Source organism: Andrena cerasifolii, chromosome 13 (genome assembly GCF_050908995.1).
Source record: "Andrena cerasifolii isolate SP2316 chromosome 13, iyAndCera1_principal, whole genome shotgun sequence".
NCBI lineage: Eukaryota > Metazoa > Arthropoda > Insecta > Hymenoptera > Andrenidae > Andrena > Andrena cerasifolii.
The window spans coordinates 8,962,093-8,987,450 of NC_135130.1; the positions used below are offsets into that span (position 1 = coordinate 8,962,093).

Below are 25,358 nucleotides of genomic sequence, written 5' to 3' on the forward strand. Positions count from 1 at the left end.
ACCACCCAAACTGTGGTACCGACCCATAATTTGAGGACTGAATTTAGCGGCCTCTGCTAATGAATAGCGTCTAACTCAGGAACTGCTCTGAAATGTGTTGACTTGTTTAGAGTGAGAGTTTGACATAGAGAGCAGGCTTTTGCTACGCTATGCTTTGGCTCGGTTTGCCAATGACTCACGCGGATTTCTCTACGAAAATCCATTTCCTAAATGGAAAGAAAGCATATGTATGTGTACGGGTAGAATGATTGATTCAACGTAAAAGAAAAAATCCATTCGTAATGTTTTAATATCACTTTATTCACTACAGACATAGTTAAACTGAAATACTGTTAACCGATCTATCCACATCCTCCATAAAGTTTCCAATAATCTCTACACTTAGAGCACGTTCTTTCCTCATGCTGCCGGGGTACGTAACTATAAAACGAATTAGAAAGTTTTGCAGCACCATATAGTTGGCGGCACGCAGTGGCCGCGCCGAAAAGGCTTAATGATTACAAAGAACAAAGCTCGAATGATATCGAGGTACTGTAAAGAGTCTAGGAGCTTTTTTCCCTTTCGAGTACAGGCAAAGATTCTTAATTGAGCATCTTCTCTCTCTCTCTCTCTCTCTCTCTCTCTCTCTCTCTCTCTCTCTCTCTCTCTCTCTCGCGTGCGCGCACACACCCGTACATACGTTCATACACAGATATCAAGGTAGCTAAGGATTACCGATACCATATAAATTGTAATTATGTTTAGCTTTGTCTCTGACGAGCTTCGAGCTTCGAATTTCGAGCTATTACAGATAAAATGCAGCGAATGCCGATACCGACGCACGGAAATTTTTCAAGCTATAGCGCAACTCAGCGTTACGACGCGACATATTTTTTCTTTAGTCACTACATTAGCTACGTTCTACTGTCATGTCCCGGAAAATATAAACACGTATGTATATGTCGCATCAGCTGCATTTTCGTCCGATCACTTAGCCGTGATCATCGCATAGAACGTGCATGGTAAAATCAACAACTATACTCATATAATATAACAGATCCTTAACTGATCGGTAATACTACGTCTCGTGTACAACGTACTCGACGAGACGCTCCTCTTTCCCTCGCCTGGGCAGCCCTCTTTAGCAGAGTACACGATGTCTCAAAGCATTAGCATCGGTGCACTATGGGTAACGGAGTATTGGAAAGGGCGGGCCCGGGTTTACACTTACAGTGATCGCTAGTGCACGATAAACTATATACACGAATTCTTTAACATCTGTAATTAAACTCCTGCCGCTGTTCCCGTTCGAAGTAGTCGTAGTACACTTGTGCGTAAAATCTGCACGGTACAATCGTGCGCGATACAAAAGAGAACGTAACCGAGATAAGATTTCCGAAACGATATTTAACGCGTACAGCAGAGCTGAAAAGCTCGCAACTAAATAAGTAACATGCACTAGATCTCCAGTTTCCATTCTGATCACTCATCGTTCTCCTTTTTTCTTTAGGAAACGAGCGGTTCAATACTGGAACGAACCAAGTCGTCGGTGTCGAAGCAAGGTCATTCTGAATCGATCGTTTCAGTTTCGAACTGTCCGGATTGAAAGCGAGTGTCTCGCGAACGAAACGAAGGATGACTCGATTCGTACAGTAACTTACGGAGCGCCTCACCACCGCAGTCCGCGCGTCTCCAAATAATCGCTAACTATATCCGCCCACAGGCGAATTATAGAAAGCGAATAGTGGCGCTATTCGAGAGTTGCCTGAGTATGTCTCGTTACTTGACTAGAATTCATTTCTCTTTTCTTTCAATACGCGATCCGCCGCCGCGCAATCTCTGTCGCGGCACTCGAACCGTTTGAAAAAATACCAGAGCTACGGTTTAGAAAAGCTTAGAAACGGAATTCCACGGAATCCTGCTGAACGTCGGGCATACGCGACATACATCGCGCGTCTCTTTCAGTGAAATCTACGCTTGATCGTAAGCAATATTGATCGAGAGTGCAGCAAGCACCGAATTCTTCTCTGCTATCCTTTAACGTTCATATATAAAAACTGCTGACTTAAATGACGTAACGCGTGAGTCTTAGGGCAGGAATATAAATCTAAAAATCTTTCGGATGACCGTGAGCAACGGTGTTATTAGGACCTGTCATCGCCAACCAATGCTGTACCTTCCTTTTACTTTGCTCATAGAAACTGATCGACCGACACGGCTTTCCTCTGCCTACTTATTCTTAGCCGAATGCTGCAACATAATAACCCGATAAGAATCTCGTTCGCTACACAGCAGAACTATGTACAAACGAATGGAGAAACGCTAGTGCTAAGACCCAACGTCACTTCACGAGTACAGTGACAACCGCTGCTGATCCAGAATCGATCCTATAGTCGACAGCAAGTGCTTCTTATTCCTTGATGCGATCAGCAGCAGTCCCCAAGTTTCATGCCACCTTCTTCTTACTTGTCTTCTTGCTGCGGGGGAGTGTAGCGGAGCTTGTTATCTGCAATACAGAAGCACACGGTCGAGTGTCAGCGAGGGTGTAAACGGACTGGGTGGACTTGGAGGGCAAGGCTCAATCATCAAATAAAACCGAGGGTGATTTCACTGTTCCAATGTCGATGAAACAAAGAGGAAAAAGAAACGTCACACTGTCTGCAACTACGTTGCTGCGACATTGGGGCAAAATTCAATGTACAGTAAAATTTACTCCGAATTCACACACACCTGGAAGCAGTAGTTAATCGTTACGTAGCAGTACTGCCACTCTAAAAGTTAGCAAATGAACAACATGCGCCACAAGAATTAACGCTTGCTAAATGATTAGTGATCTAAGGTGTTACGAATCAGAAAACACTTTAGAAAACCATTTCCATACGATCTGAACGAATTAATCCGTTTCTCCTCTGCAGATTTCCAGTACGGTAAAGTGTTACGGTATAGTGAGGAGGATGGGGGAGGATAGGTGACAAACAGTTCCTTTATTTTGCTTTATGAAAACCAGTCAAAGAGACCCCTCTAATTCTTCATTCTTATGTTACGTATGTATTGTGTATTGTTTGAAGTAGAAGCTCTCAGTAAATGACCGACTCCAATTTCTTGCCGACTTTGGGCGAATGAGACATTTCCCTGATTTGTGAAACTTCTGACTCAGAGATCACAGTTTCGACTTTGCCTGCAACGGCAGTCTCGGTATTATTCTCCTTCTCCGTCTCATTTGCATTCTCTGCACCGGCAAGCACATAAGTATCCGAGCTGCTGGAAGTGTCGTTGTCGCTCTTATCATCGCTCCTCTCTTGGCTGGAGATCGACAGCTTCGGCGCGAGCTCTATGATCGTTTCCTGCGGCTCGATGCTGTTCGATCTCGAGTCGGCAGCGCTAATGTCCGAGGCGGAGGAGTCCTCTCCCTTCGCCGAGCCCTTGTGCTCCTTGGAAAAGGCGCTGTGGAAGATGCTCTTCGGGATCGTCAAGAATTTGGAGAACCCTTCCTTGGTCCTCTGCCTCTTGGACTTCTTCCTTTTACCCTTCTCCGCAGCGTGAGCGATAAAAACGTCTTTGGAGGCGCTGGTGGTGGAGAACGTCTTCAAGGTTCCAGTCTTGATCACCAAGGTGGCTTTCAACGCGTTCTGAGAGTCATCGTTTAAGTCCTCCTCGCTTGTAGTCACGGGTACTTTCGGTGCTGGCATCTTGTTGTACCTTCCTGCGCGGTTAATGCTATCAGAGTTGCTTCGCGATAAATTTGGAGTCGACCAGACATCCACAGACGACGCGGCAGTCTCATTTTCTGAGTCAATCTTCGCTGCATCATTGGCTGCTATGTTCTTTGCTTCTTCAGCCTCTGTTGGCGGTATTGCGGTGTCTTGATCGTCGAGCGAGGTGTCCTTCTGGGACAACGTCTCAGTGATACTAGCATCGCTGAGCCTCAGTTTCTCTTGCGTGTAGACAATGTTATTCACAGCCTTGTGAGCCTCGCTCAAAAGTAGCTTCAGCTCATCGAATTTGTTTTGGCAAAGCTCGTCGGTTATCGTGCGCTCCATTTCTCCAACAGGTTTCTCGGGGACTTCTAAAGAAGCCTGTCTTACAGCCGCGCCCTCGGTTGCTCCTCCTTGGATACCCGTTTGCTGTGCTTGCGATGGATTAATAACCGCGCCACTGGAACCATCGGCTTCTTCAGCAATCGTCGCGCGTTCGGGGACAGCCTTCAATTCTATACTCTGAATGATTTGAACCTCTGCGGTCAGAGGAGGGTCCAACGAGTCGCCGCGCGACTCTGTCGGCTTCGACTCGTTTGTCTCCGGTTTGGGGCCTGATTGACTGGCGTTTTCGACTGAATCATCGTTACCCGCTAGAAAGGATTTACGATCGAGTTGGATATAATCGGCAACATTACTGTTTTGCGAGAGCAGAAGCAGGATCTCAAGAGCTTGTTCGGGGGTCACGAGACTCAAAGGTGTCGGAAGTGAGATGTTTTTGGAGGGAGAGGGTTCGTTGATGTCGGAGTCCTCTCCTGCGTCCTTCAAATACCACAAAAAGAAAGAATGGGTCCATTATAGAGTCGGATGGCCGATGACACGACGTAATTTCCGTCGACCGATAAAACATTGGGAACTCGAATTGACACGCGAGGCGCGACTAAAGCCTTCACACTTGGGATTCAGTACCTCGGGCGTCTTTTTCGTGGCTGAGCGCGGCTTTGCGCGTGTCCTTGCGCCGACACTCGATGTTCTAACTAACGGATCGCCCTGAGACGAGCGAGTAGATTGCAGCGCTTCTCCGCTGCTGTATCCGCTGGATATGTCGTCCGAGGATCTAATATTACTGCAACGAAAGTGGCGAGATTATAGAATATTATAAAACCGCGGGGTGGTCTGTAATGGATCCAACGCCGTCCAGGAGACTCTGCAAATTCCAGCGCTGGAAATGCTTGTTTAAAAGAGAATACTGTATACGCACGTTAAGCTAGCCGTTGGCTCCCGGGAACGCGGTTCTCTCACGTCCACGTCCACCTCCGAGAAGTACATTTCTACTCGATTGCTACTGGACTGAGTCCGACGAGGACTATAGCCCCTCCTTCCGACGTGCTCCCTTCGACGAGGTTCAACTGCGAACAGTAACAAAGACGGCTGACAAACTCGCATACCGATCTACCATCGGGGATCGATTGAACTCGAGGCATAAACTAGGTGAAAACTCCTAAATCTCTACTCGCGCGAATTAAAGGTGCTATAATCGGCCAGCAACCTTCCATGTCCGTCTCGTCGTGCATGTGCGACGTGTTTCTATTCTCGTCCCCGTTCTCGCCGGTCAGGTCGCTCAGGCTGTAGCTCTTCTTCAGTTGCTGCACCAATCCGCCGCCTCCCTGAAAGACCAATTCTCGGTTTTCAGCCTGCTGGGGCAATCGGCGCGACCGGTCGGAGAGCGTGGCCGTTGCTTGTTAGGTATCAGCGCAGAGAAATCAAAATCGACCGGCTCGGCGAAAGAGAAGGGGTGCCAAAAAGAAGAGCAGCGAAAACGAGAGGAAGAAGAAGAAGAAAAAAACAGAAAAGAAAAATGAAAGTCTTACCAACCCGGAAAGAAAGGTGTTAATGTGTTATCTGCCGTCACCGGAGCACGGATACGAACGGTCCTAGGTGTCTAGAGATCGATCTAGGCCGGGTTCAGCAACGCAAAGGCGGTCTCTTGCCTATCCGGATGCGTTTCTTTCTGGCTTGCATTCTGGCACGGGTTAACGGCAAGCGTGTCCGCGTGTCCACCGACAGAAGAAGCGGGTTTCTCCCTTGATTAACTGGACCAACTCGTTGGACGGGATTCGCTCGGCACCAACAGGAGCAATCGATCGACTTTGATAATCGCGTTACGCGCCTTTTCGCTCGCCAATTGTGCATATAAAGAGAAAACGCAACCAAACAGCAGCATCACCACCATCCTTGTCGATAGAACAAATTTATTCGAGAAAAAAAAAGAAGGGGATATACCATTATCAGTTTTGCGTAAAATCTTTGGGATCGGGTATAAAAAGTCTTAATCTCTAAGTGTTCCACAACATGTGCGCACCGATAGGATTCTCCTTGAATCCTGCAGGTTACAGTAAACGATCCTTGGTTGATGCAAAAGTACCCGGGGATTTAGAGCAGCTCTCTTCGGTTTGCGACTACAATCTTTATTAGAAACGGGAGAGACGAGGAATAAGGCGAGGAGAAATTCCTCGGTTCCTCCAGTCACCTGGCGTTTCGCGTACTTTTTCATCAACAGCACGTACGATTTAACAATAATCACGGTTCAGTAAGCTCGCAGGCTCTGCAAAGGCGTCGATAAGTTGGTGATCGTAAAACGCGATTGGAAATTCATGACGCAAACCCTGATTCATAGAAGTACTTAGACTTAGAAGGTATCATACATCTGTTAGGATAAACTAAGATTCGTCAAGCTGTTATGCAACAGAATCTCTTCGCGTTTCAAGGCACGGTATGGTTATCACGAATCGAGATGGAGAACGTGGAAAAAGGATAGCTCGCAAGTCCTACTGGTACAACAAAGTATATAAATTTACGGAAAGACACACAGCACTATCTCCAGAACTCTCACCTAAACACTACTAGAGGGTTTCGCGACCAAAGTGGACCAACGCTTGTTCGATAAAACTTGGAGCGATGTTCCCCGAGGAACGTTAACAGCGAGCCTGGTCCACCGTGGGCCCTCGTGCATCGGATACAAAACTACCTAATAGTCTTTGCTCATTGGCAACGCAGGAGTCAGTCGTAACAAACAATTTTTCACGCGATTAAAACGAGGATTCACGCGATCAGAGGCGTCTTTGATGAATCCTCCGAATCCTTTCGTAGTCCTCAGCCGGTTAACGAGGTTAGCAGCCGAGACTGCCTGTCCTACTGTCACGCGTACCAAGACCTAGCGCTCTCAAGTTAAAAACGGTAAAAAAATCTAATGTTTCGAGGCAAGGCGCGTTGGTCGTCTCGCAGGCGGTTAGATGGCCGTCGATGGCAGCTAGAAGTCATCGTCGCTGTACCCGTAATTGGTATAGATATCCTCCTGAGTGTTGGACCTCAGCCTCCTCGACGGCTCCCCTCGTTCCCTCTTGGTCTTTTGGCTCCTCTTGCTCCTCTTTGGCTGCGGCACCTTGAAGGTCGCCGGCTCGGCATCTTGGTACAGGTCGTTGTCCGTATTCACGTCCGCGAGCATGCTAGGAACCTCTTCCGCGGGGACAAAGTCGTCCAAGCTAAGGCTTGGGCTCGACGACGTCCGACTTGTCGTCGGGTGGTCGTTTTCCTGGATCACCTCCGACTGGGGAGTCGATGCTGCTGGACGCTTGGCTGAGCTAGAAAGCGCCGAGTCTGATTGGCTGGTCGAGAGTTCGCGCACCGCGGTCGGGTCTGGGCTCAGCAAACGCTGATCGCGCATTTGTTTTTCGGTTGATTTTTTTTTTTTTTTTATTTGGCACACGCACGACGGTCGTCGAGGTTTCGTTTCAACGTTACAGATGGTACGGCACGGTGGGCGCGTGTACAAGTACAACGACACGGTGTTTGGTTTGTTTTTCATTTAGGCGACGATGGTTTGTTAAAGACACGGCGATGATTGCCAGTGGTTAGATGATGTTGTGTGGTGATTCACGGCGATGGTCGGCGTTGGTGGTATTTTTTATTAGAGGCGGTGACACGGCGTGCAGGATAGGCGTGCGGGAGAACGAAAACATAAAATCAAGAAAAAAAAAATTATCGCACGATTAGGTAGCTGGCGAGAGGTCGTTGCTCGTCGAAGCGGTTGCTGAAGCGGGGTTACGATTCTGAGTGAAATGGTAAAACGCGGCTCCCCGGTCGCCCTGCCGCGGCAGGGAGCTCTCTGAACAAATTCCACCGACCGAGATCGCCATACTCGAGCGACACGCGAGGCTAATACCGGGGGCGAGGAACCTCCGATCTCACCGCGGACAGGACGACCGTTTCCATCGTTCTAGCTTCGCTATGCGAATGTGTACGGCTGTCCGAGACTTACCTTGATGGCGGTCTGCATGAGAACCGTGGTGGCGTAATTCACACCCTTGGAGCCGAGGTGCAAGACCGCCGTGTATCCTTGCTCCGTGGCGCGTGCTAGAGCTTCGTCGATTTCAGCCTCGCGGCGGATTAAAGCTGGGTGAACGAAGCGCCGATAAAGGATACTCGAGCCCTTGGTGGCTGGGCTGAGCAGCCAGACCACCAGGATAGTCTTAATTTCATAGTAAAAAGGGAACCTGGATCGGAAAGATTGAAAAACCAGTGTTACAGACGGGAGACGCGAACGATTCCCCGAGTAGTGTCGAAGCATTCGAGAGAGAGAGAGAGAGAGAGGGGGCACTGTAGCTGCGAGCGACGATAGAGGGATGGAAAGGGGAAAAAGTTGCATGCATTAGTGTTGTCGAAGCGTTCAGGATGCGACACGAAAGGGGAAGAGGTCGGTGAGGGGAGGATAGCGCGAGCAAGTGTATTCCATGCCAGAAATACACGGGGGGGTTTTTCTTTTTTGGTTGTAATCCGAGTATGAAGGGAGGAGATCTGGCACAGCAGGGAGGAACACCAGAAACAGAGACGGAAGACGAGACACGCCGGTGGAACCCTCAGAAGTGCATGTAAGCTAATATCCATCTCGGCCGAAATTAGACTTTCGGAATTCCCGGTGGCGAGCCTCGGACCACGGCGGTTGGTTCACGCCGGTTTATTGGCCCCAGACTCGCTCGAAGTTTACTCGCTTCCGGCGAAAAGAGGGCCGTGACCGAGCTGCCAGGGCGCATTCGCGACTCTTAACTCTTCGTGCTTTCTTTCTACGCGATCCGCACGCCCGCCATTTCGTCCCGGAGGCTCCTCGGTTCAACGAGTTAGAGAAGGGAGTGGGTGGTGGATCGCCTTTCATCTCTCTTCCTTTCTCAGGTCCAGGGAGGCTTGGCGGTATCTGATTTTCCGCCCGAATATTAAGAATCATGCGAGTCTCACCAGAAGCTAAAAAAGACATCGGTGAAGGTTTCCGCGCACGTGAACAGCGCGAACACGATCCAATACATCATCCATTTCACCTGCAAACGAAAGAACGAGTGCTTATACGTCGGAGGGTAGCCGCAGAGCTGTACCACTAGCAGTACAGGACGTTCGTGACGCAGAAGGAGAGATCGGGACGATTCAAATCAGCCGAGCGAACCTCTCGGCGCCAAAATAACGTATCCTCTATTCTTGGAGAACGCGCACACCCATCTTGGAAGAACTTCTACCTCGCTCCGGTTCTCGTAAACACGAATGTTATTCTTGGAATTTGCGATGGCAAGCTAGAGTATCATCCTAAATGGAAGTCCACCGAGCGGATACCGGCTGCGGGAAGCTACAAATTCTTCCAAGATAGGTTTTCTTTTAACCGAGGAGGTCCAAGAGAACGGCCCCCGACGAGAAACATTTGCGAAGCAAACTTGCGCGGAAAGAACGCTTGGCCGAGGTGTTATCGACGGGTCTAGCTCGAACTTGCTCGCTCCTCGTAGCGTGCTCGATCCAGCCCCATTAATTAGGATCATCAAACATAATCGCTTCTAATGGAAGCGGCCGTGTCCACTTTTCCCGTGAGGACAGGCTGCGCGAGAAAAGGCACGGTGCCCGCCGATACGTCCAGTATACTTACGTATTCTTTCACATTCTTCGTCCTCACCGCTTTGTACGAAGCGTAGGCCGGGTACAAGTTGCCGAACACTAATCTGAAAATCGGATACAGCAGAACATAAGTGACGGGCCGCGGCACAACGATTACCAGCAGCGCAGCCAGGATTCGAAGGCAACCCAGGGTCATTCTCTTTGGGACTTTGTCCAGCAAGTACTGAGCGCAATCGAGGAGGCTTTTCACCAATATCTGAGGCACGCTCGCCCTACAGAGCATCCAGACAAACGGATTTTCCTCGAGAGTGCCTGGCGGACGTTCGATTCCCTTGGCATCCATTCCACTCCCGCGACTTCTCTCTCCCACGTCTTGCTGGATTCGCGCGACTACTCTCCCGTTATCCTCTATATCGAAACCCTCCGAACGCTTTTCGATGTTCGTCGGCCCGGTCCGACGCACCCAACTGCAACAGCCAAGGGTAAATCGCTAGAAAATCGAGCCGGCTCTCCGTGCAATTGCTACAAGAACGCTTACAGAGTCGACCGAGGGACCTGAGCCTCGCGGAGGACCGGACTGTCGATCCGATTCACGGGAAATCGTCGCTGACGTGAGTAGGTAACCTCGTCGGACGGGACTGACCAAGCTTTCCGCACGAGAATACTTTCATCCTCGCCTATCGACCCCTCGCGTCTAGTCCCGAACGATCATTTCGTGGACGCGCGGCCTCCGGACAACCTTGTCGCCGCGATCGAACCGTTGCAACGACAAATCACCGTTCCGGAGAGATTAGCGCGCGGATTGGCGACCGATCGGAATTCACAGCAGCGGGTAGCTTCTACATGGTGACCGGACCCCCCGCGATCTGTGCCGCAGAGCGACGCACTTGTTGCATCCCCCGGCGAGGAATGCTCACATCCTCGTTCCGCAACGACAAACCGTACCGTTCGCGGCGTAAGGAGCACCCGATGGGCTGGGTGTTCAGTGCTGGCCGTCGATCGCGGAACACGAGTGTTCGTGGCGAGTGCCTCGCGGCTGGTTCCGCTCCCGGATGCTTCCAGTTAAAGACTAAATGCGTAGTCGCGTTCTGGCAGCTTCGCGTCGGCTCCACTGACGGTCCACCGACTCTATTTTCGCGCCTTAAGCCGCTGTCGCGCGAGCAGCCTCGGGCGAGCTGGAGCCGATAGGGATAACTTCACTGGTCTCGTTCGATTGTAAAGCCACGGTGGAAACGGGGCTTTTCAAGCGAAACGTCAGGTCCGGGAACCGGTGCACCGGGTGCAACAAGGTCTTTGGTACCACGCGAGATAGAACCGAGAATTAACGAGTAGCTCTCTTAATTATCCGGTCAGAATCTCTGCCTTTATTCGACCACGGCTCGGTGCAACGTCTCACGAACGACTAACGAGCAAAGAGTAGCTCTCGCGGAACGAGGTTCCTCCAGCGAGAATCGCGCGAAACTGCGGTCGATTGCGCTTCGCAGGTAATTCGATGATTGTCACCAATGTCGCGAGCGGATTGCGTAACCAGGGCGTCCTTTGTGTGCAGCGCGTGGATATTATTCGCGCGCTAACGAGCACGAACAACCGCACTCCCGCCTTTTTTCGTTTCGCTAGCAATATCACTGAATCGACCGTGCTAAGTCGCGGAGGCCTTGATCGAGAATAGATCGAAATACGTTTTCAAACATAAGAACCCGATTCTACTGTGCCGCGAAGTGTTGCGCTCGAACGAAAATCGTTCGAACCAAGTCTAACAAGGGGAGGACACCATGTGATAGTGAACGATCTTTATGAGCCTTGGCACGATGGATCTATGTCGATTATAAGTAAATAGGTGTCCGAGCGTTTCTGGCAGTGAGGCTTAATAATAGAGATATTTGCATGGAAAGTATTAAAAATTTCATAGTGGCCGTGGGTATTTTAATGGGTAAAAATCCAACACTACTCTGGCATCCCCGGGGCATTCGCCTCTGAAGAAGTGGGGGTGCCTTTTGAAGATTTCCCCAAGTTAAAAAAATATATATATAAAAAGAAAATTCGTAAAAAAAATAATTTATAACAAAAAAATTGATAAAGTTGTTTTTTAACGTGGAGACATCTTCAAAAGGCACCCAGACGCCTCCAAAAGGGAATCTCCCGCGGGTGCCAGGGTAGAGTGGGATTTCTACCCACTAAAACCCCACGGCCACTATGAAATTTTTAATAATTTCCATGTAAATATCTCTGGGACACCTATTTACTTATTTTCGACATAGATCCATCGTGCCAAGGCTCATCGAAATCGGTGTCTACCGCATGGTGTCCTCCCCTTGTAAGAGCAACGTATAGCTTGGAATTAAATTCGTCAAAACTTACCTAGCCCACGCGTGCTCAACGGACGATTATCGCTACGTTCCTGTTCCTATACGGTATCTAACATAACATCACGATTTACCCTGCCACTCCGTCACGAGACTAACTTACGCTTCGACACGCGCGCGTCTCAGCCGACTGTCGTCACTTGGGGGACAAAATTCCAATACATACTGGGTCAACTGTCATCGCTAAAACCTACAGTTATGTTTGTAAATATTAAAGCAACGTACGTTCGACATAATTTCAAAGCACCAATAACCGCCACGAGCAACCTCGAGCAGATGCCCCCGTTTGCTTCGCTTTCTTTCCTCGCGATAGAAGACCAGGAAATTCGCTGGACGCCCATGCACGGGGCGGGCGACTAATGCAGGTCGAACGTGGTGGTTTTTAGGGGAGGAAGGTTTCAAAAAATCTCAACACCCGTGCGCGTTAGTCTCGGTCGATAAAATCGCTGGAAATCGGAGAATTCGCGCGTGGCGAGGCCGCAAACGCGATCCGCGCCAATTGTTAGCGGGCTGCTGCTTTTCATGTTTATTAATGCAGCCACGCAACCGCGTGCACGTGCTCGCTAGCGCTCGTAAGCGGAAACGCAGAGGCGACCTCGCCGATCTACGGCGACGTATTTATTCGTACGAGGTCAAGATCATTGTCGTTCGTTCACGCGCAGCCTGGATTCTGTCACGCTCACCGCACCGCCCCGCGGATCCTCGGCGGTCGGCTTCCTCTGACATCCGACAAGAGCCCGTCGAAAGCTTGTCCGTCCTCCGGACAAGTGGACGCTGGACAGTGCCCCGATTCAACGGACCCGCGCAACCTTCTCAATGAACTGTAAAGGCTCGCTGCGAAGCCTCAGGTAGAATGCTTATTGTCTTATATTGTCGAAAGAAAATTTACTTCGCCATTGTATTCCAGCAGCAGGTCCCGGCGCGAGGCTGCTGACCATTGTGCGCAAGGTAAATTAAAAAATGAGCGAGCTCGACGCGCTGGTCAGTCGTTCTATTGTAAAAATCCGACCGGCCAGAAGTTGGCCGGCCTTCTACGTCCAGCGAAACTATGAATATAACTGGTCGGGAAAATTCTCGCGGTCCCCTTTGAAACATCCGAAGTAGCGTTTCGGTAACAGTTACCGGGAACACCTACGTGCTCGATATTCGCGGCGAGATAACCTCTCGCCGACCCAGTTTTCTATTTTAATCGCGGCCCTTCTCGAGCCACAATTTCCCTCGAGTCCCTCTTCATTGTCTCTTGCCTATTAATTAAAACTCCGACAGGTACGAGGAGTCACGATTATCTCTGCTAGGCCCCCGGCCGCCTCGCAGGAACGCGTCCGCGACTGGTGATTCGAGCGAACGGTATCGTTTATTAAGCGGGCTATTAACTTTCCTCGAGCGGGCCCAGTGGCGAGGCACGGAGGCTGGCCAGCCAGACCGATTCATTTAGAGCGCTAATGAGCGAGAGACCGACGAAAACGTCGTAACGAGGGCGTGTCCGGTTATTTCGAGACGGGGACAAGGAGCATCAACCTGATGCATAGGTGCATCTCGCAACCAGGCGGCTGTGAAACAAGCTGCGCGCCAATCTCTGTACGCGCAGGTAAATAGATTCTAGGCGAAGCTGGGAACGGGCAGATAGAGCGTACAGGAGACGCGTAAAGTTCGCGAAAGTCGCGTGACGCGTTCCTGTGTCACGTGGGACTCGTGTTGCGTCGCACGTGTTTCGATGCATCCTCGAGGAGAAGAATTTCAGCGAGGTTCAACTCTGCCAATTAGAACAGCAACAACAAACAGCCCTCTAACTCCCGCTAATGGAACGTATTAACGGAGAGAAAGAGAGGAACCGCCGCGCCGCGCAGGAACAAAGAATCGAATCCCAGGCAGCTGGTTTTTCTCACTTTTCCGCTGCGCTTTGTCGTCGACTTGAAGGACGATGAGCTGGCAGCCCGGTGTAACGACACGCTGCACCGTTTCGACGCGCCTTCGAAGTTGCTCGGCCGAAAGACACTTTGCGAATTTGGAAAGCTTCCAGGGGCGCCTGAACGCTCGTGGAAGCCGACCACTCTTTTTCAGACCCGAGAAAAACGATAGATTCGCGCTGGAAGTCTTGTAGGGACGTTGCTCGAGCATCCCAAGAACTCGGGCACTTGGGATATTTTCAAGGCGCGAGCGCAGACGGTTTCGACGGCGAAAAAATGTTTAAAGGGACCTTCCGATCTAAAAGTCGATTTTTTTTTAATTTCATTTTTCGAATGTTCAATCTTTTAGGAATAAGTGTTTAAAAGGATTTGTTGGAATTCGTAAAGTTCCCGAAGTCACAGGCATTTGAGTAGCGGCTAATGCATGGGCAACAACCGGCCACTCGGCGCCCACGTAAAACTTTAAACGCGGTTTTCTTGAAACAGTGTTCTCAAAACGGTGGGACCTGTATTTCCAAAAGTTATTATCCGATTCGACTGAAACTTTTTTTATTTTGAAGAATATACTTGTGGCTAGGGGGATACTAGAAAAAAATGCAAAAATTGAAAATTTATAATTTTCAGAGGCGTTGAAAGGATGAAAACTATAAGGAAAAAGTGATTTCAAACTTCAAGTGTCGTTATTTTCTAAAAAAATGTATTTTTGTAATTTTTTTGGTTTCCTCCCTAACCAGAAGTATATTCTTCGAAATAAAAAAAGTTTCAGTCGAATCGAATAATAACTTTTGGAGATACAGGTCCCACCGATTTGGATCAATTTCTTAACACCTTGACTTTAACGACTCCCCAGTGCCGTCTGCAATGATTAAATATAAAACAAAAAATATATTTCTACAACTTAGGACATCCTTAATACAACGCAAAAAGTCCCATTAAATTATATATAATATTTTTCCTTTAATTAATTCCTAAAGATCACCTATTTTTTGGGGCTCTAGAGCGGAGGGTTTCCTTAATAACTTTTACCTCCGCGACGACGATTACGCGGGAAATATTGCCGTGTCGCGTGTAAACGCTCTCCTGATTACGAAGATTAATGTACGCGACAAGGACCCATGCGGGTAATCCATAACGATGACACGACGAGATCAACGCCGAAGGGCTCGCGACACCTAGATGACCAAGTGCTCTGTCACGGGTGCGAGTCAGGGACGAAGGGAGAACCAAGGATAACAATCAAAATCTCCGCCGGTTCGTTTCATCGATTTATTCTCCTCGGTGCTTTTATAATCATGTTTCAAGCGTTTGAAAATTCTTCGTTCCCAGTAAGATGCGAGATTTCATTGCTGCTTAGCTTCCTAAAGAAAATCTTGTACACCGTGCGCTTCGAGCACGCGTTGCGCAAATCGATACAGATGTCGAGCTCATTAGCATAGCGCGGTGCATTATTTTTAGCAGAATTGAACCGCGTCGCTGCGACTCACCATTCCGTGATTTTACAACTGTCACGCCGACACATTGACTCGGCCGTTACGCAATTGAGTTCTCTAAAATTACTAGCCGCCGCGAATATTCGCCGACCCGCTTTGCCTTTCGTCGCAACAGACGCTCGCGAACAATGACTGCTAAGGACCGGGGCAGGAAATCGCGTTCGTTAATGAGGCCCGATGAAACTTATACGCTCTCGAGCGACGATATTCCTATCATCTGGCAATAATTTTGCCCGGCGGCGGGTGGGAGAGGAGGAAGTATCACGTGTGCGCGACGATCTTGAGAGGGGATGGCAGGATGACCACGGAAACGGTGTTGACGATGGTCACGTGTTTGAAGATCGGCAGATGAAAGTTTCGCGAGTAGTAGCTGGCCACCGCGGGCACCACCACCGGTGCCGCGCCCTTCGAAGGCAGAGGACAAGTCATCGCGAGCCGGGAAATCCTCCAACGCGCACCCAGCCGAGTCTAACAAAGAAATCCTCGGCAGGCGCACCGCGACGCGTCCAACATTGGCCTGAATCGCTCGAGCCGTTCGCCAGCTGATCGTCCAAGTAACTGGATGCCTGCTGATCGATAGATTAGAAAGTCTGCGAGAGGTTCTTGCATCCCTGGGAAAGTGTCGCTCTGAAATCCACCGATGACACAATCCGCTCTCGCTGACCGTTTCCTCTTCGATATCCAAGCTGCAGATCTCCAAGCTGCTAGCGCGACAGAGCACTCGAGCCGCCGAATTTCTTAATTCGATCTTAAGTCGGGACTTCTAATCGGTTCGGGACATGCCTCGCTTTCTCTACGACCAGGTCGCGGGATCTTTCGCTCGAGGTCCGCGCGCCAACGCGGGACAACTCCCTTCGATTGCGCACGTTCGACCAGGCTCTCCTTATTGTCACGTCGTCCGACGACGACGTTCCGGTGCAACGACCAGCTAAGTGATTCAACTAACGTTTTCTAAGTGGCGACTCGAAGGAGCGGTTCCTTTCTCTCGTGTCTTTTCCCTTTCCGACGATTTTTCTCCGCCCGTTGCTCCTCCGGGACGTCGGCCCTCCTCTTGACAAAGACGAATGGCAGGGACAGCGGCTGCTCGCGAACGAATTAATCAGCCGGCATCGTGGAATTTCGGGGACCTTCTAGGAGAATGGGCAGCGCCAAGGCTCCGCCGGGAGTTTAAGCGTGTAAACCACTGCGAGCTCGTCGCGCAACTACCGAAAATTCCTTTCAGACGCAGCACTTGAGCGGGGGCGACAATCAGGCCTCTTCCGACACGGCGGACCTGGCAATCCGCGAAAATACGAGCGATTCCAGCGGAGTTTCTCGGCAGACCTCCCACGGTGAAACTTTCGGAAGTTCCCCGAAAGTTTGGGACTCGAGGAGCTCTGAAAGCCGATTGAAAATTTCGTTGAACGCTCGCTCGATGCTACTGCGCTCTCTCGCCGAGCTCCGTTTCGAACGTTAAAAACTCCTGATCCTAATTAAACTCTCTCAATTCAGAGATTTCGCGCTTATTGTCTTTAACGGCGGCTCCAGTTTAAACGCTGCTCCCCTGTTACGGATCCGCAGACTCCATCGGCTCTGGTCGTTGCTTCTTACCCTGTCGAGTGGTCGGCTTTGGATCCTATTGTCCGTCGAGTACGGATGTACCTTTCACGTTCGAAGCTGCAGATAACGCGGATAAAAGCACTGAGGTTCACTGGGGATCCGCGTAACTCTATCTCGTTGAACGCGTTCAGCGCCCGACTCGTTGTTGGTCGACGAACTTGTTGGCCAGCTTCTCGAGGCGAAACTATAGACGAGCTGCGTCGAAATCGCGGCTCCTCGACGTGACCCTCGCAGTCCGACCCCGGATCGAAGATGATCAGAGAAGAAGACGATGATTCGCCGGAGGAGTAACCGCAGCGGAGTGTCAAGTCTCGTAGGATCGAGTGTTTCGTCGGCTGTATCTTCCACGAGCGTCGCGACGCCCGAACTGGAAGCTGGCCACTTCTGCGCTTGGGTTTATATTTAAACAGCGGAGCGTGGCCGACGACTACGACCGCCACGTCCACGCGTCCTCCTTGTTCAGAGAGAAAGAAAGACGGAGAGGCCGTGGGGCAGGGTGGAAGCTGAAAGGAGCAGCCACGGGGGAGAAAGATTTCGCTGCGCGCGGAACGAAAACAGTCGAGGAGAAACACACGCCTGCGAGGCTGATTTATTTTCGGGATATTTAAAGAAGAAGCATCCTTCGCGAAACGCTGCGCCAGTCGCAGAATCTGCGATTCAACGCTTCCAGAACAACAGGAGCTTCGGAACTGGGGGAAATTTAAAGGTCTGGGGAGCTTGGACAATGGACGTACCTAGCCTTCGCCTAGAGCCAGGGTGCGATTAAGGGAGGCGCGCAGGAAGCTGCGTTTCCGCGAACGTCGGGTGTCGGTGAATCGCGGACCTCCCACACAGTTCGTTGCAACTGAACTTTCTCAAACGAGCCGAGCAACAACGGCGCCGCGGCTCGCATACGCTGAACGCGCACGGGCTGAAATTAATCCGACTCCGCAGTTTCGAGATTTATTGGGAACGCGAGAAGGGCGCTCGCATGACCCGCGATAGAATATACAACGCTGCGCGAGCCCTTCTGATTGCTGTATTCTTTGCGTAGAAAAAAAGAACAGTTGTTCGATAGGATACAGTTTCCATCAGCGAGTCGAGCTAACTAAACCCTGACCCCGATTTACCCGAGTGTCGAACCCATTGCCCATGAGACAAAGAGAAGGAAGAGAAGAAACAGAAGAAGCGAGTCGAAGTTGCAAATTCTCTCGCGTGTCCCTTGACCATCAGCCACGAAAAGAAAGCAACGAGAGGAAGCCCGCCTGGAGTTGCTCGGGCAGTAGATTGCAGCGCGTCGTTCGAAACCTTTTTCCCTTCGGTGATCTAGTCGATCCTCGGCCACCACCCACCCGCAAAATGGATAAAAAGGTGAGAGCCGGGGACGGAGGAGGGCGAGAGAAGTGTCGACCGAAAGGGAGAAACAAAAGTAGTAGAAAGCGAGGGAGGAGGTAGGTAAGAAAAGAGGATCCGGGCGGGAGAGAGGGATACCGCGGCGATACCAGGAGCGTAAGGTCTTGGGGTACGCCCAAAGGGTCATCACCCTGGCGAACCCCACGATGCTCTTGGGCTCTGGCCGCGCCGCCACCCTCCTCGCTCCACGAGCCTCCTCCTGCTCTTTACCACACCCTCGTGACGTGCACTTTTGCTCCCTGGCGCGTCTCCAGGGACGAAGAAATATGGGCTGGCCTGCGAGAAAATGGCGTAATTATATACGAGGGCGGGAAAAAGGAGGGTGTAAATCAAAACGGCGCGGTCCCGCCGGCTCTCCGGGCGAATCGAGCGCGCAGGAGAAGCCTCCGCGACGAGAGAAACACGAGCAACTTGTTATCTGCAGCCCGAGGCTCGATATTTCCTTCGATCCTCCGAGGGATCGTTTTCGCGGGCCGCCGCGATAAGGCCTCGCAGGGATGAGAGTGTCGCGGGGAAATGGAAGCTTCGCCCACCCTCCACTTTACATTCTGCTTCGCGAGTTTCTCCCGTTTCTTATTTCGCAATTTGATTGGCTGGTCGAATGGACCCGCGATAAACACGGCCTTTGACAATAGTCGCCAGTCGCCTGGAAATTTCACGTCAGACGGGCAGAGCTGGATGAAAAACTACAGCGAGCGAGCCGCATCGTAATTAGCGAGCGGCATTCTTAATTATTCTAATGAGGGCAATGACGTCACGAGGTCGAGGATCCTAAGTACTCAGCCATATTACCGCAACACCAACGCAACTTCTTTCTCTCTTCTCCCACCCTCTCCTTCGCTTTTCTCCTTTTTTCCTTCAGCCGCTGGCAGCCTTTTGAAATACTCGAGGCCTCTTTACGCGGATTTCTCCTCGACGAGGCCCCCGCGTGTCGTGTGCCCGGCCGAACGCGACGTAATAACGCGCCAGCTACGCCAGACACGCGGAGAAACGATCGCGCCCGAACCGTGTAAAATCGCGGCGGTCGCGCGCTGCCAGATCCATCGATCAATCGCAAAAGGAACGCAATCTTGCATTCTCCATCCGCCCTAACGACGCGAAACAAACCGGCAGAGGCTTGCTTTTTCGACCGACCGCGACACAGAAAGAAACCGCTGCATCCATAGAAAATGAGATACCTTTCAGCGGCGGCGGATATATACAGGTCGTGAAATGAAACAGAGAAGCTAGGCAAATAGATCGAGGGTGTGCGGGCGCGGGCGCCGAGCGGAGAGGCGAAAGAAGAAAGAGTCGATAGGTTTTATCTCGACCCGGTTGCCGGTAGCATTTGCAAAATTAATCAACCGCGCGTGTACCCATTCCACCTTCCGTCAAGCAGCTGCTTTTCGTGCCCCTCTTAGGGGGTGAATGAAGGTGGAAATGCTTGGCGGACAGCTAGACAGTCAATCGATGAAGTATAATGAATCATTCGCTACTGCTTCAGCGTTTTCCTGACTGCCCGCGACAGCGCAGTTCCCATAGCCGTTCGCGGGGCTAGAGGGAGAAGCAGACTAGCAACTATACAGCCGCAACCGTGGCTGGGTGGACGCCGAAGAGAGTCGCCAGATCCCTGCGGCGCGTAGCTGCACGTGAGAGAGGTTACCGCGGGATTTCTGCTGGAACGGGCTATCGATTCACGGCGAAGCAACTCGTAGAGAACCGTGCCACCCTTCTACAGCTGTAACGAGAGAACCAGAAGAGAAGCGAGAAGGGGAGAGAAGAAAGAAAGGGCGGAGAAAGAGGGCATGAGGGTGCCGCACGGCAGTCCTTGCTTCTCCACCACCGAGAGAACCACCCTCCTGTTGCCAACCGGGCATCGATCCAACGACCGACCACGTTCCGCTGCTCTACCAAGAAACCATCATCCCCCGGAGTGGCCGGTCTTCTTCCTTCCTTCCTCCGCGCTGACAATCCTCGACGCGCCGATGATTCGTCCCCCGAAAAAATGAACGGGGCCACTCGTCATGAATTTTTTCGTGCGCGCGGTACAGCCCGATGACGGCGAGGTGAAAGGAAAAAGGACCCGCGTGTCTATCTTGAGCGCAAGACAATGTTCGCGGCGCACAAAGACTGTCGAACAGCCGTGAGTCACACGACTTAGACAATATAAGCGGTAAGAGTGAGATAACGTTCTACCACGTTATTGAAAGGCAAAACGTTGGTCGAGGAATGTCGTGATGCGCAAACGAATCAACGCGGACGCCGTGGAAGCCCATCAACCATTCCCCTTCCGTTTCATTGTCAATTCCAGCACGAATCAGAAAGAAACCTCCATTACGGAGATATTTAGGCTAGTCACGGCTAAAGGGACACTGTGCGTATTACGAGACACGCTGGATGCAAGAACGGCCTCAGGAGTCAGGACACTCGGGACCTTCTTCCATAAAACGCACAGTTAGATTTCTCTTCCTTTTCTACGCGCGCCCTCTAAATTTCAATGCCGTATCTTTGAAACTGATAGAGCTGTGGTAAATTTTGCGAATCAATGTCGATCAGCTGACACGCGTCAACCAGAACATGACACGATCTATGACTATACTTTTTCAATATTATATATTTTTTTTAAATATTAAGAAAATAATGTTAAAAACAGCATTTTTTCAATATTTCTCCATTTTATGCAAGAAGGGCTGTAATTAAAATTAATTTCACTGATTATATTTATTATATAACTAGCGTCCCCCGTCTCGGCTTCGCTCGAGATGTTAGCGTGATTGATTCATGTTTATTAGAATTAATATCTTTTAAGGAAATTAAGTATTTTGAAAAAAACTGAATTTCTTTGTAATATTTCGAAAAAGATACCATTCTCTCCTAATTTGGGAGATTTATTTCCCTCCAGCGGAACACATACCAGGCGTTTCTTGATTCCATTTAAAATTTGAGGAAGATCAGTTCAATAGGTCTTGAGTTCTGCGCAAACATAAAAATCGGCTCTCTCTTTACATAATAGTACAGATTCCAAATATAATAATGGAACTGTAAAGGAGATACGCGTTTCACATTTGTAAATATTATAGACAGTTTTACAACAACTTCACTACGTATAAAAAAATATCTAACTTCGTAATGTTTACAGATACCTTTCTCGAAACTGATTTTTGGCACTGAGGCCCTTCTTGCATGCAACAGTACAATTTCCAGAATCTATCGAGTACCTGCGCGTGCGCCTACTTCAAACATACCAGGGCAGATCTCGTTATTAATAGTATGATTCGTGTTTATAAACGTTTCTATTGATATCGCTATCTCGTTTCGTTATCAAAGTGTCCCGAGCTGTCGCGACCGAAAGATACAACGATCGAGTCCACAACGATGCGTTACCGAAGACGAACGTTATCGAGACACTCATTGCTGTAACAAAGAAGCACCGAGAATTCAAGAATTTCATTTTATCACTACAAGGCGAATCGGGCAACTTCCTATTTGCATCAGAGTCGTGTACCCTGCGCGAATGGACAGGAAACGAAAGGAAGCGTGTCCCGAGAGGGAGCTCGCAAAGCAACAAGGTCGTATTTCGCAATCACTCGATGTCAGCGCGATTTTTACCGAATCGTTTTTCGCGACTTAGACCGCAGCGCCGGCCTGGCCTTTCTCTCTACAGGGAAACCCTCGTGTGCGGATCGTTTGCGAGTGCGAGTAATTCGATTAAAAAGCCCCGGACAAATATACCGCGGTGATTTCAGCAGGAACACACTACTTGCTTGCGTACCTATGCAATTACCGAAGCAATCTCAGGGTAGGTCAGGTAGGTCCAAACACCCTCGTAATATCGCCGTATCGATTTACATTTGCATGTTCCAACGCTTGCGACCCTCTCCGCTTTTTTCCTCCTCCATTGCACGCCCTCGTTAAGAAGTAAGAAGTAGCTATATAAATTTCCGCGGAAGCAATCGTTTACCCAATCCTTGCACGCATGGGGGGTTGCTACCCCACGGCAACAGAGACAAAGCGGAGTGTAGCTGCTCTTGGGCAGGCCTCTGGTCGATAAAACCAAATATTTGGAAAGAACTAGGTCAGCGAATTTTGCCAAGGTATCTTTAACGCGGGGGCTGCCTTGTGCTCGATCTGGAATCACCGTTTCTCCGCCTCGTTCCAGTTTATTGTCAAGTGCAACGGGCGTGAGTCACTGTCGGGCAACATTGCTAATGTGTACGCGTGCATTATCGCCGGTGCGAGTTTGTCAGAGACGAGGCACGCCGTCGACGAAACGTGCTCCTCGAAGAGAGGAGAAGGCGCGGCGCGACGCCACGACGCGACTACTCCCCATCGTCGTGACGTAGCTTCCCAATCAGCTGATTCCCGGCTCGAGCCGTTCGGCTCCGATTACCGAGCTTCGATTTCCCGCCTGCAAGCGCTCTTTAACTATGCGACTGAACCCTCTGTCCGTGAGAATAACACTGCGAGCCGCGGTTCGCAATTAATTCGCCAATATTGATTCACAGTCGATTCTATCGCTCGGCTATTTGGTAAGTAAGCCTGCGAGGCGAACGAAATTTTCGATTCTGTTCCTGTGAAAAAAATTGCGAGGAAAAGAGAGTAATACAGATGCTCGCTCCCCTGGAGTAGATAACTAAGAAACGGCTAACGAACCACGGTTCTGGGTAGATAAGATAAACATGTAAACATTTGTATCCGCCTGTGACTCGTCGGTGTGCGCTCGATCAGCTGACGGTACCGATTAGTGCGAAAACAAAAGACTTCGAGCTACGTACGTTTCGTCCTCGTTACAGTGTGCCCCCCGCTATTTTTAAACGTTCTCGGTATGCCGCGTGTGTAGAAAATGGGTACAAAGAATAAAGACCGAGAGAACGCGGCTACGCCAAATTCAGAGCATGGAACATGTCCAAGCGGCATTAATTACTACGCGCGCGCTAAGCGAGCCAATTTCGAGTTAGAAAAATACTGGGTGCGTTGAAATTCGATAGTGGACAGTGTGTGCAAAGTGACAGTAAAAGTCGGGGATTATGCGCAAGGCGTCGTAACGCGAGCATACGTCCGCAATGGTGGGGTGGGCGCCTGGTGTCGAGACACAAAGCTTAACAGTTAGGTTAGGTTCGGATCGCAGGAGTTCACGAGTACGTATGTATAAACGATGCGGATATTACGCGATGATTCTGTACTTTCACCGAACAACGATCGTCACTGTTTCGCTAATCTTTCACGCGAATGCACCGAAGCGAACTACGCTTCTCCTTTCCCTGCGAAATCGCTGGCGGTCGCGAACGTACGCACGTAACTTTCCTCGTTAGGACCTCGAAACTCCTTGTTTACCGTCCCTTCTCCTAATATGGATGCGCGCACGAGAGATTACCTCTTACCTCCGTTAACCTCGATTAACACCTCGTCACGGGAGAATCGCTGCACTGTCACTGATAGTCGATAGGTGTTCACCAACGAAAGAAACGATACCCGCCGCTCGAACGACCGTTACTATTTTCAAACGAGCTTGCCGTATAACGGCCGGACGTTGTCGTGGAACTCGTAACCAAACATGGAAATGTTTCGTCGAGGCGCGCTGCGACGACGCGGTGACATAATTTTTTCGGCGTCGAACCAGCGGCGTTTTATGACTGATTGTTTAACATTTCACTGCGAACACTGCACTGGAGATCCGATTCGCGTCGCACGACAACGTCGACGAGCCCACCCTTTGCCATTTCTTTGTCGAGCAAGGGGGGCCAAACAAAAAAAGGAGAGGGCTGCGCGAGACATTTTGAACGGGCGAGCTGTAGAACGGCTCGGGGCTAGCGAAACCGAGGGAGAGGCGTTCGTAGACGACGGAGCCGCTCGCGGGAGAGAGAAGTAAGGTTAAAACGAACCGTAAGTTGACAAATAGCATCGAACAACCCTGGGTCAACGATGGCCAGAATACAGGCGCAGCTGACCGCTTTGCTCCGGCACTGTTTCGCCGGCTCTTGAGTCGCACAGCATTCTCATACTCACATAACGAGCCGCGAGACGATCGAGGATATCATGTTAACGATGTTCCACTAATAACGGGGAGCGCGCGATCGGAAGAAACGAGCGATTAATGCGGACGGCCGTTCGTAGCACCGCTGCTCACAGGTCAACCATGTTGGACTGGCAGCTGGCTGCTGCTGCGCGTGTGACGTCACGTCGTGTTTTCGTCACGTGACTACAGGGCCGTGAAAATGTTGGGTACCCTTCGGCGCTGGGCCACCGGGTGATTTAATTCACCGCACATTTCATCGAAAGAGAGCGACGCACCGATGAGCATCGAGCTTTAATCTCGGATCAGAGTGGCTTGCTGTACGTAAACGAAATTCAATTCGAGAAGGAATTCCTTTGTCCCAATAAGTTGCTACATTCTTTTCATCGGTACGATTACTCGTGGACGACTTGGCGAACTGCCTGTACGTTCGAGTAATATTCGAATGGCCTGGAAAGCTGTGGGGAAAGAGATTCGAAATAGCCATTCTCGCCTCCTCGTCCGCCCTCGCGACGCGAGCCTCGAGTCGAAGCTACACGGTGTACACTGTATACACGCGCCCCACTCTCTGGCGCGTGGAATCGCGGCTCCGTTTGTGCGCCTAGCTCGCGGTCGCTGCTACGGCCCTAGGACTTTCTCACCCTACGTTCTCCGTAGTCCGTGCGATGGGTGGCAGCGATACAAGGGAACGGCCGCTGAGACGCCGCCGTGGCGAGCAACACGGAGACGCCAGGAGAAGAGAAAACGCGACGGGAGAACAGAGGAGCAGAGAAGCGAAGAAACGAAAGGAAACGAAGAAAAGAGAGGAGGCGAGCGAAGGATGCGCGGGGAGCGGAGGGCAGACGGGGGCGAGATGCGTGGCTAGAAAGGAGAGTGGGTGGGAGTAGTATCGGTGGCGGCGCGGTGCGGCGTTACGAGGTACACTGCTCGCTTGGTCGGATGGTTCGGCGCGGTGCGGGAAGTGCGGATAAGAGGGCTCGGGGGCGCAGGGGTTGTGAGAGGAGATCGGAGTG

The 25,358-nt window shown here is 50.5% G+C and overlaps 1 protein-coding gene across 9 annotated transcripts; it reads right to left on the bottom strand.

Moving 5' to 3' along the window:
- Positions 1-279: 279 nt before the first annotated feature.
- On the bottom strand, positions 280-24,560 carry LOC143375644 (uncharacterized). Of its 9 annotated transcripts, XM_076824979.1 has the most exons (10): positions 12,855-12,877; positions 9,634-10,069; positions 8,964-9,043; positions 7,993-8,227; positions 5,224-5,341; positions 4,936-5,083; positions 4,644-4,800; positions 2,861-4,496; positions 668-2,485; positions 280-614 (listed from the first exon to the last, which is right to left on the bottom strand). In XM_076824979.1, the coding sequence occupies exons 1-8, from the start codon at positions 12,860-12,862 to the stop codon at positions 3,057-3,059; spliced, it is 2,622 nt and encodes an 873-aa protein (XP_076681094.1). In that variant the 5' UTR covers positions 12,863-12,877; the 3' UTR covers positions 280-614; positions 668-2,485; positions 2,861-3,056. The 9 variants fall into 9 exon arrangements, with proteins under 9 accessions (XP_076681094.1, XP_076681095.1, XP_076681100.1 ...); XM_076824980.1 differs by lacking the exon at positions 12,855-12,877 and adding an exon at positions 24,339-24,560 and having other exon boundaries at positions 280-2,485; XM_076824985.1 differs by lacking the exon at positions 12,855-12,877 and adding an exon at positions 24,339-24,555 and having other exon boundaries at positions 280-2,485; positions 9,634-9,706.
- Positions 24,561-25,358: the final 798 nt, after the last annotated feature.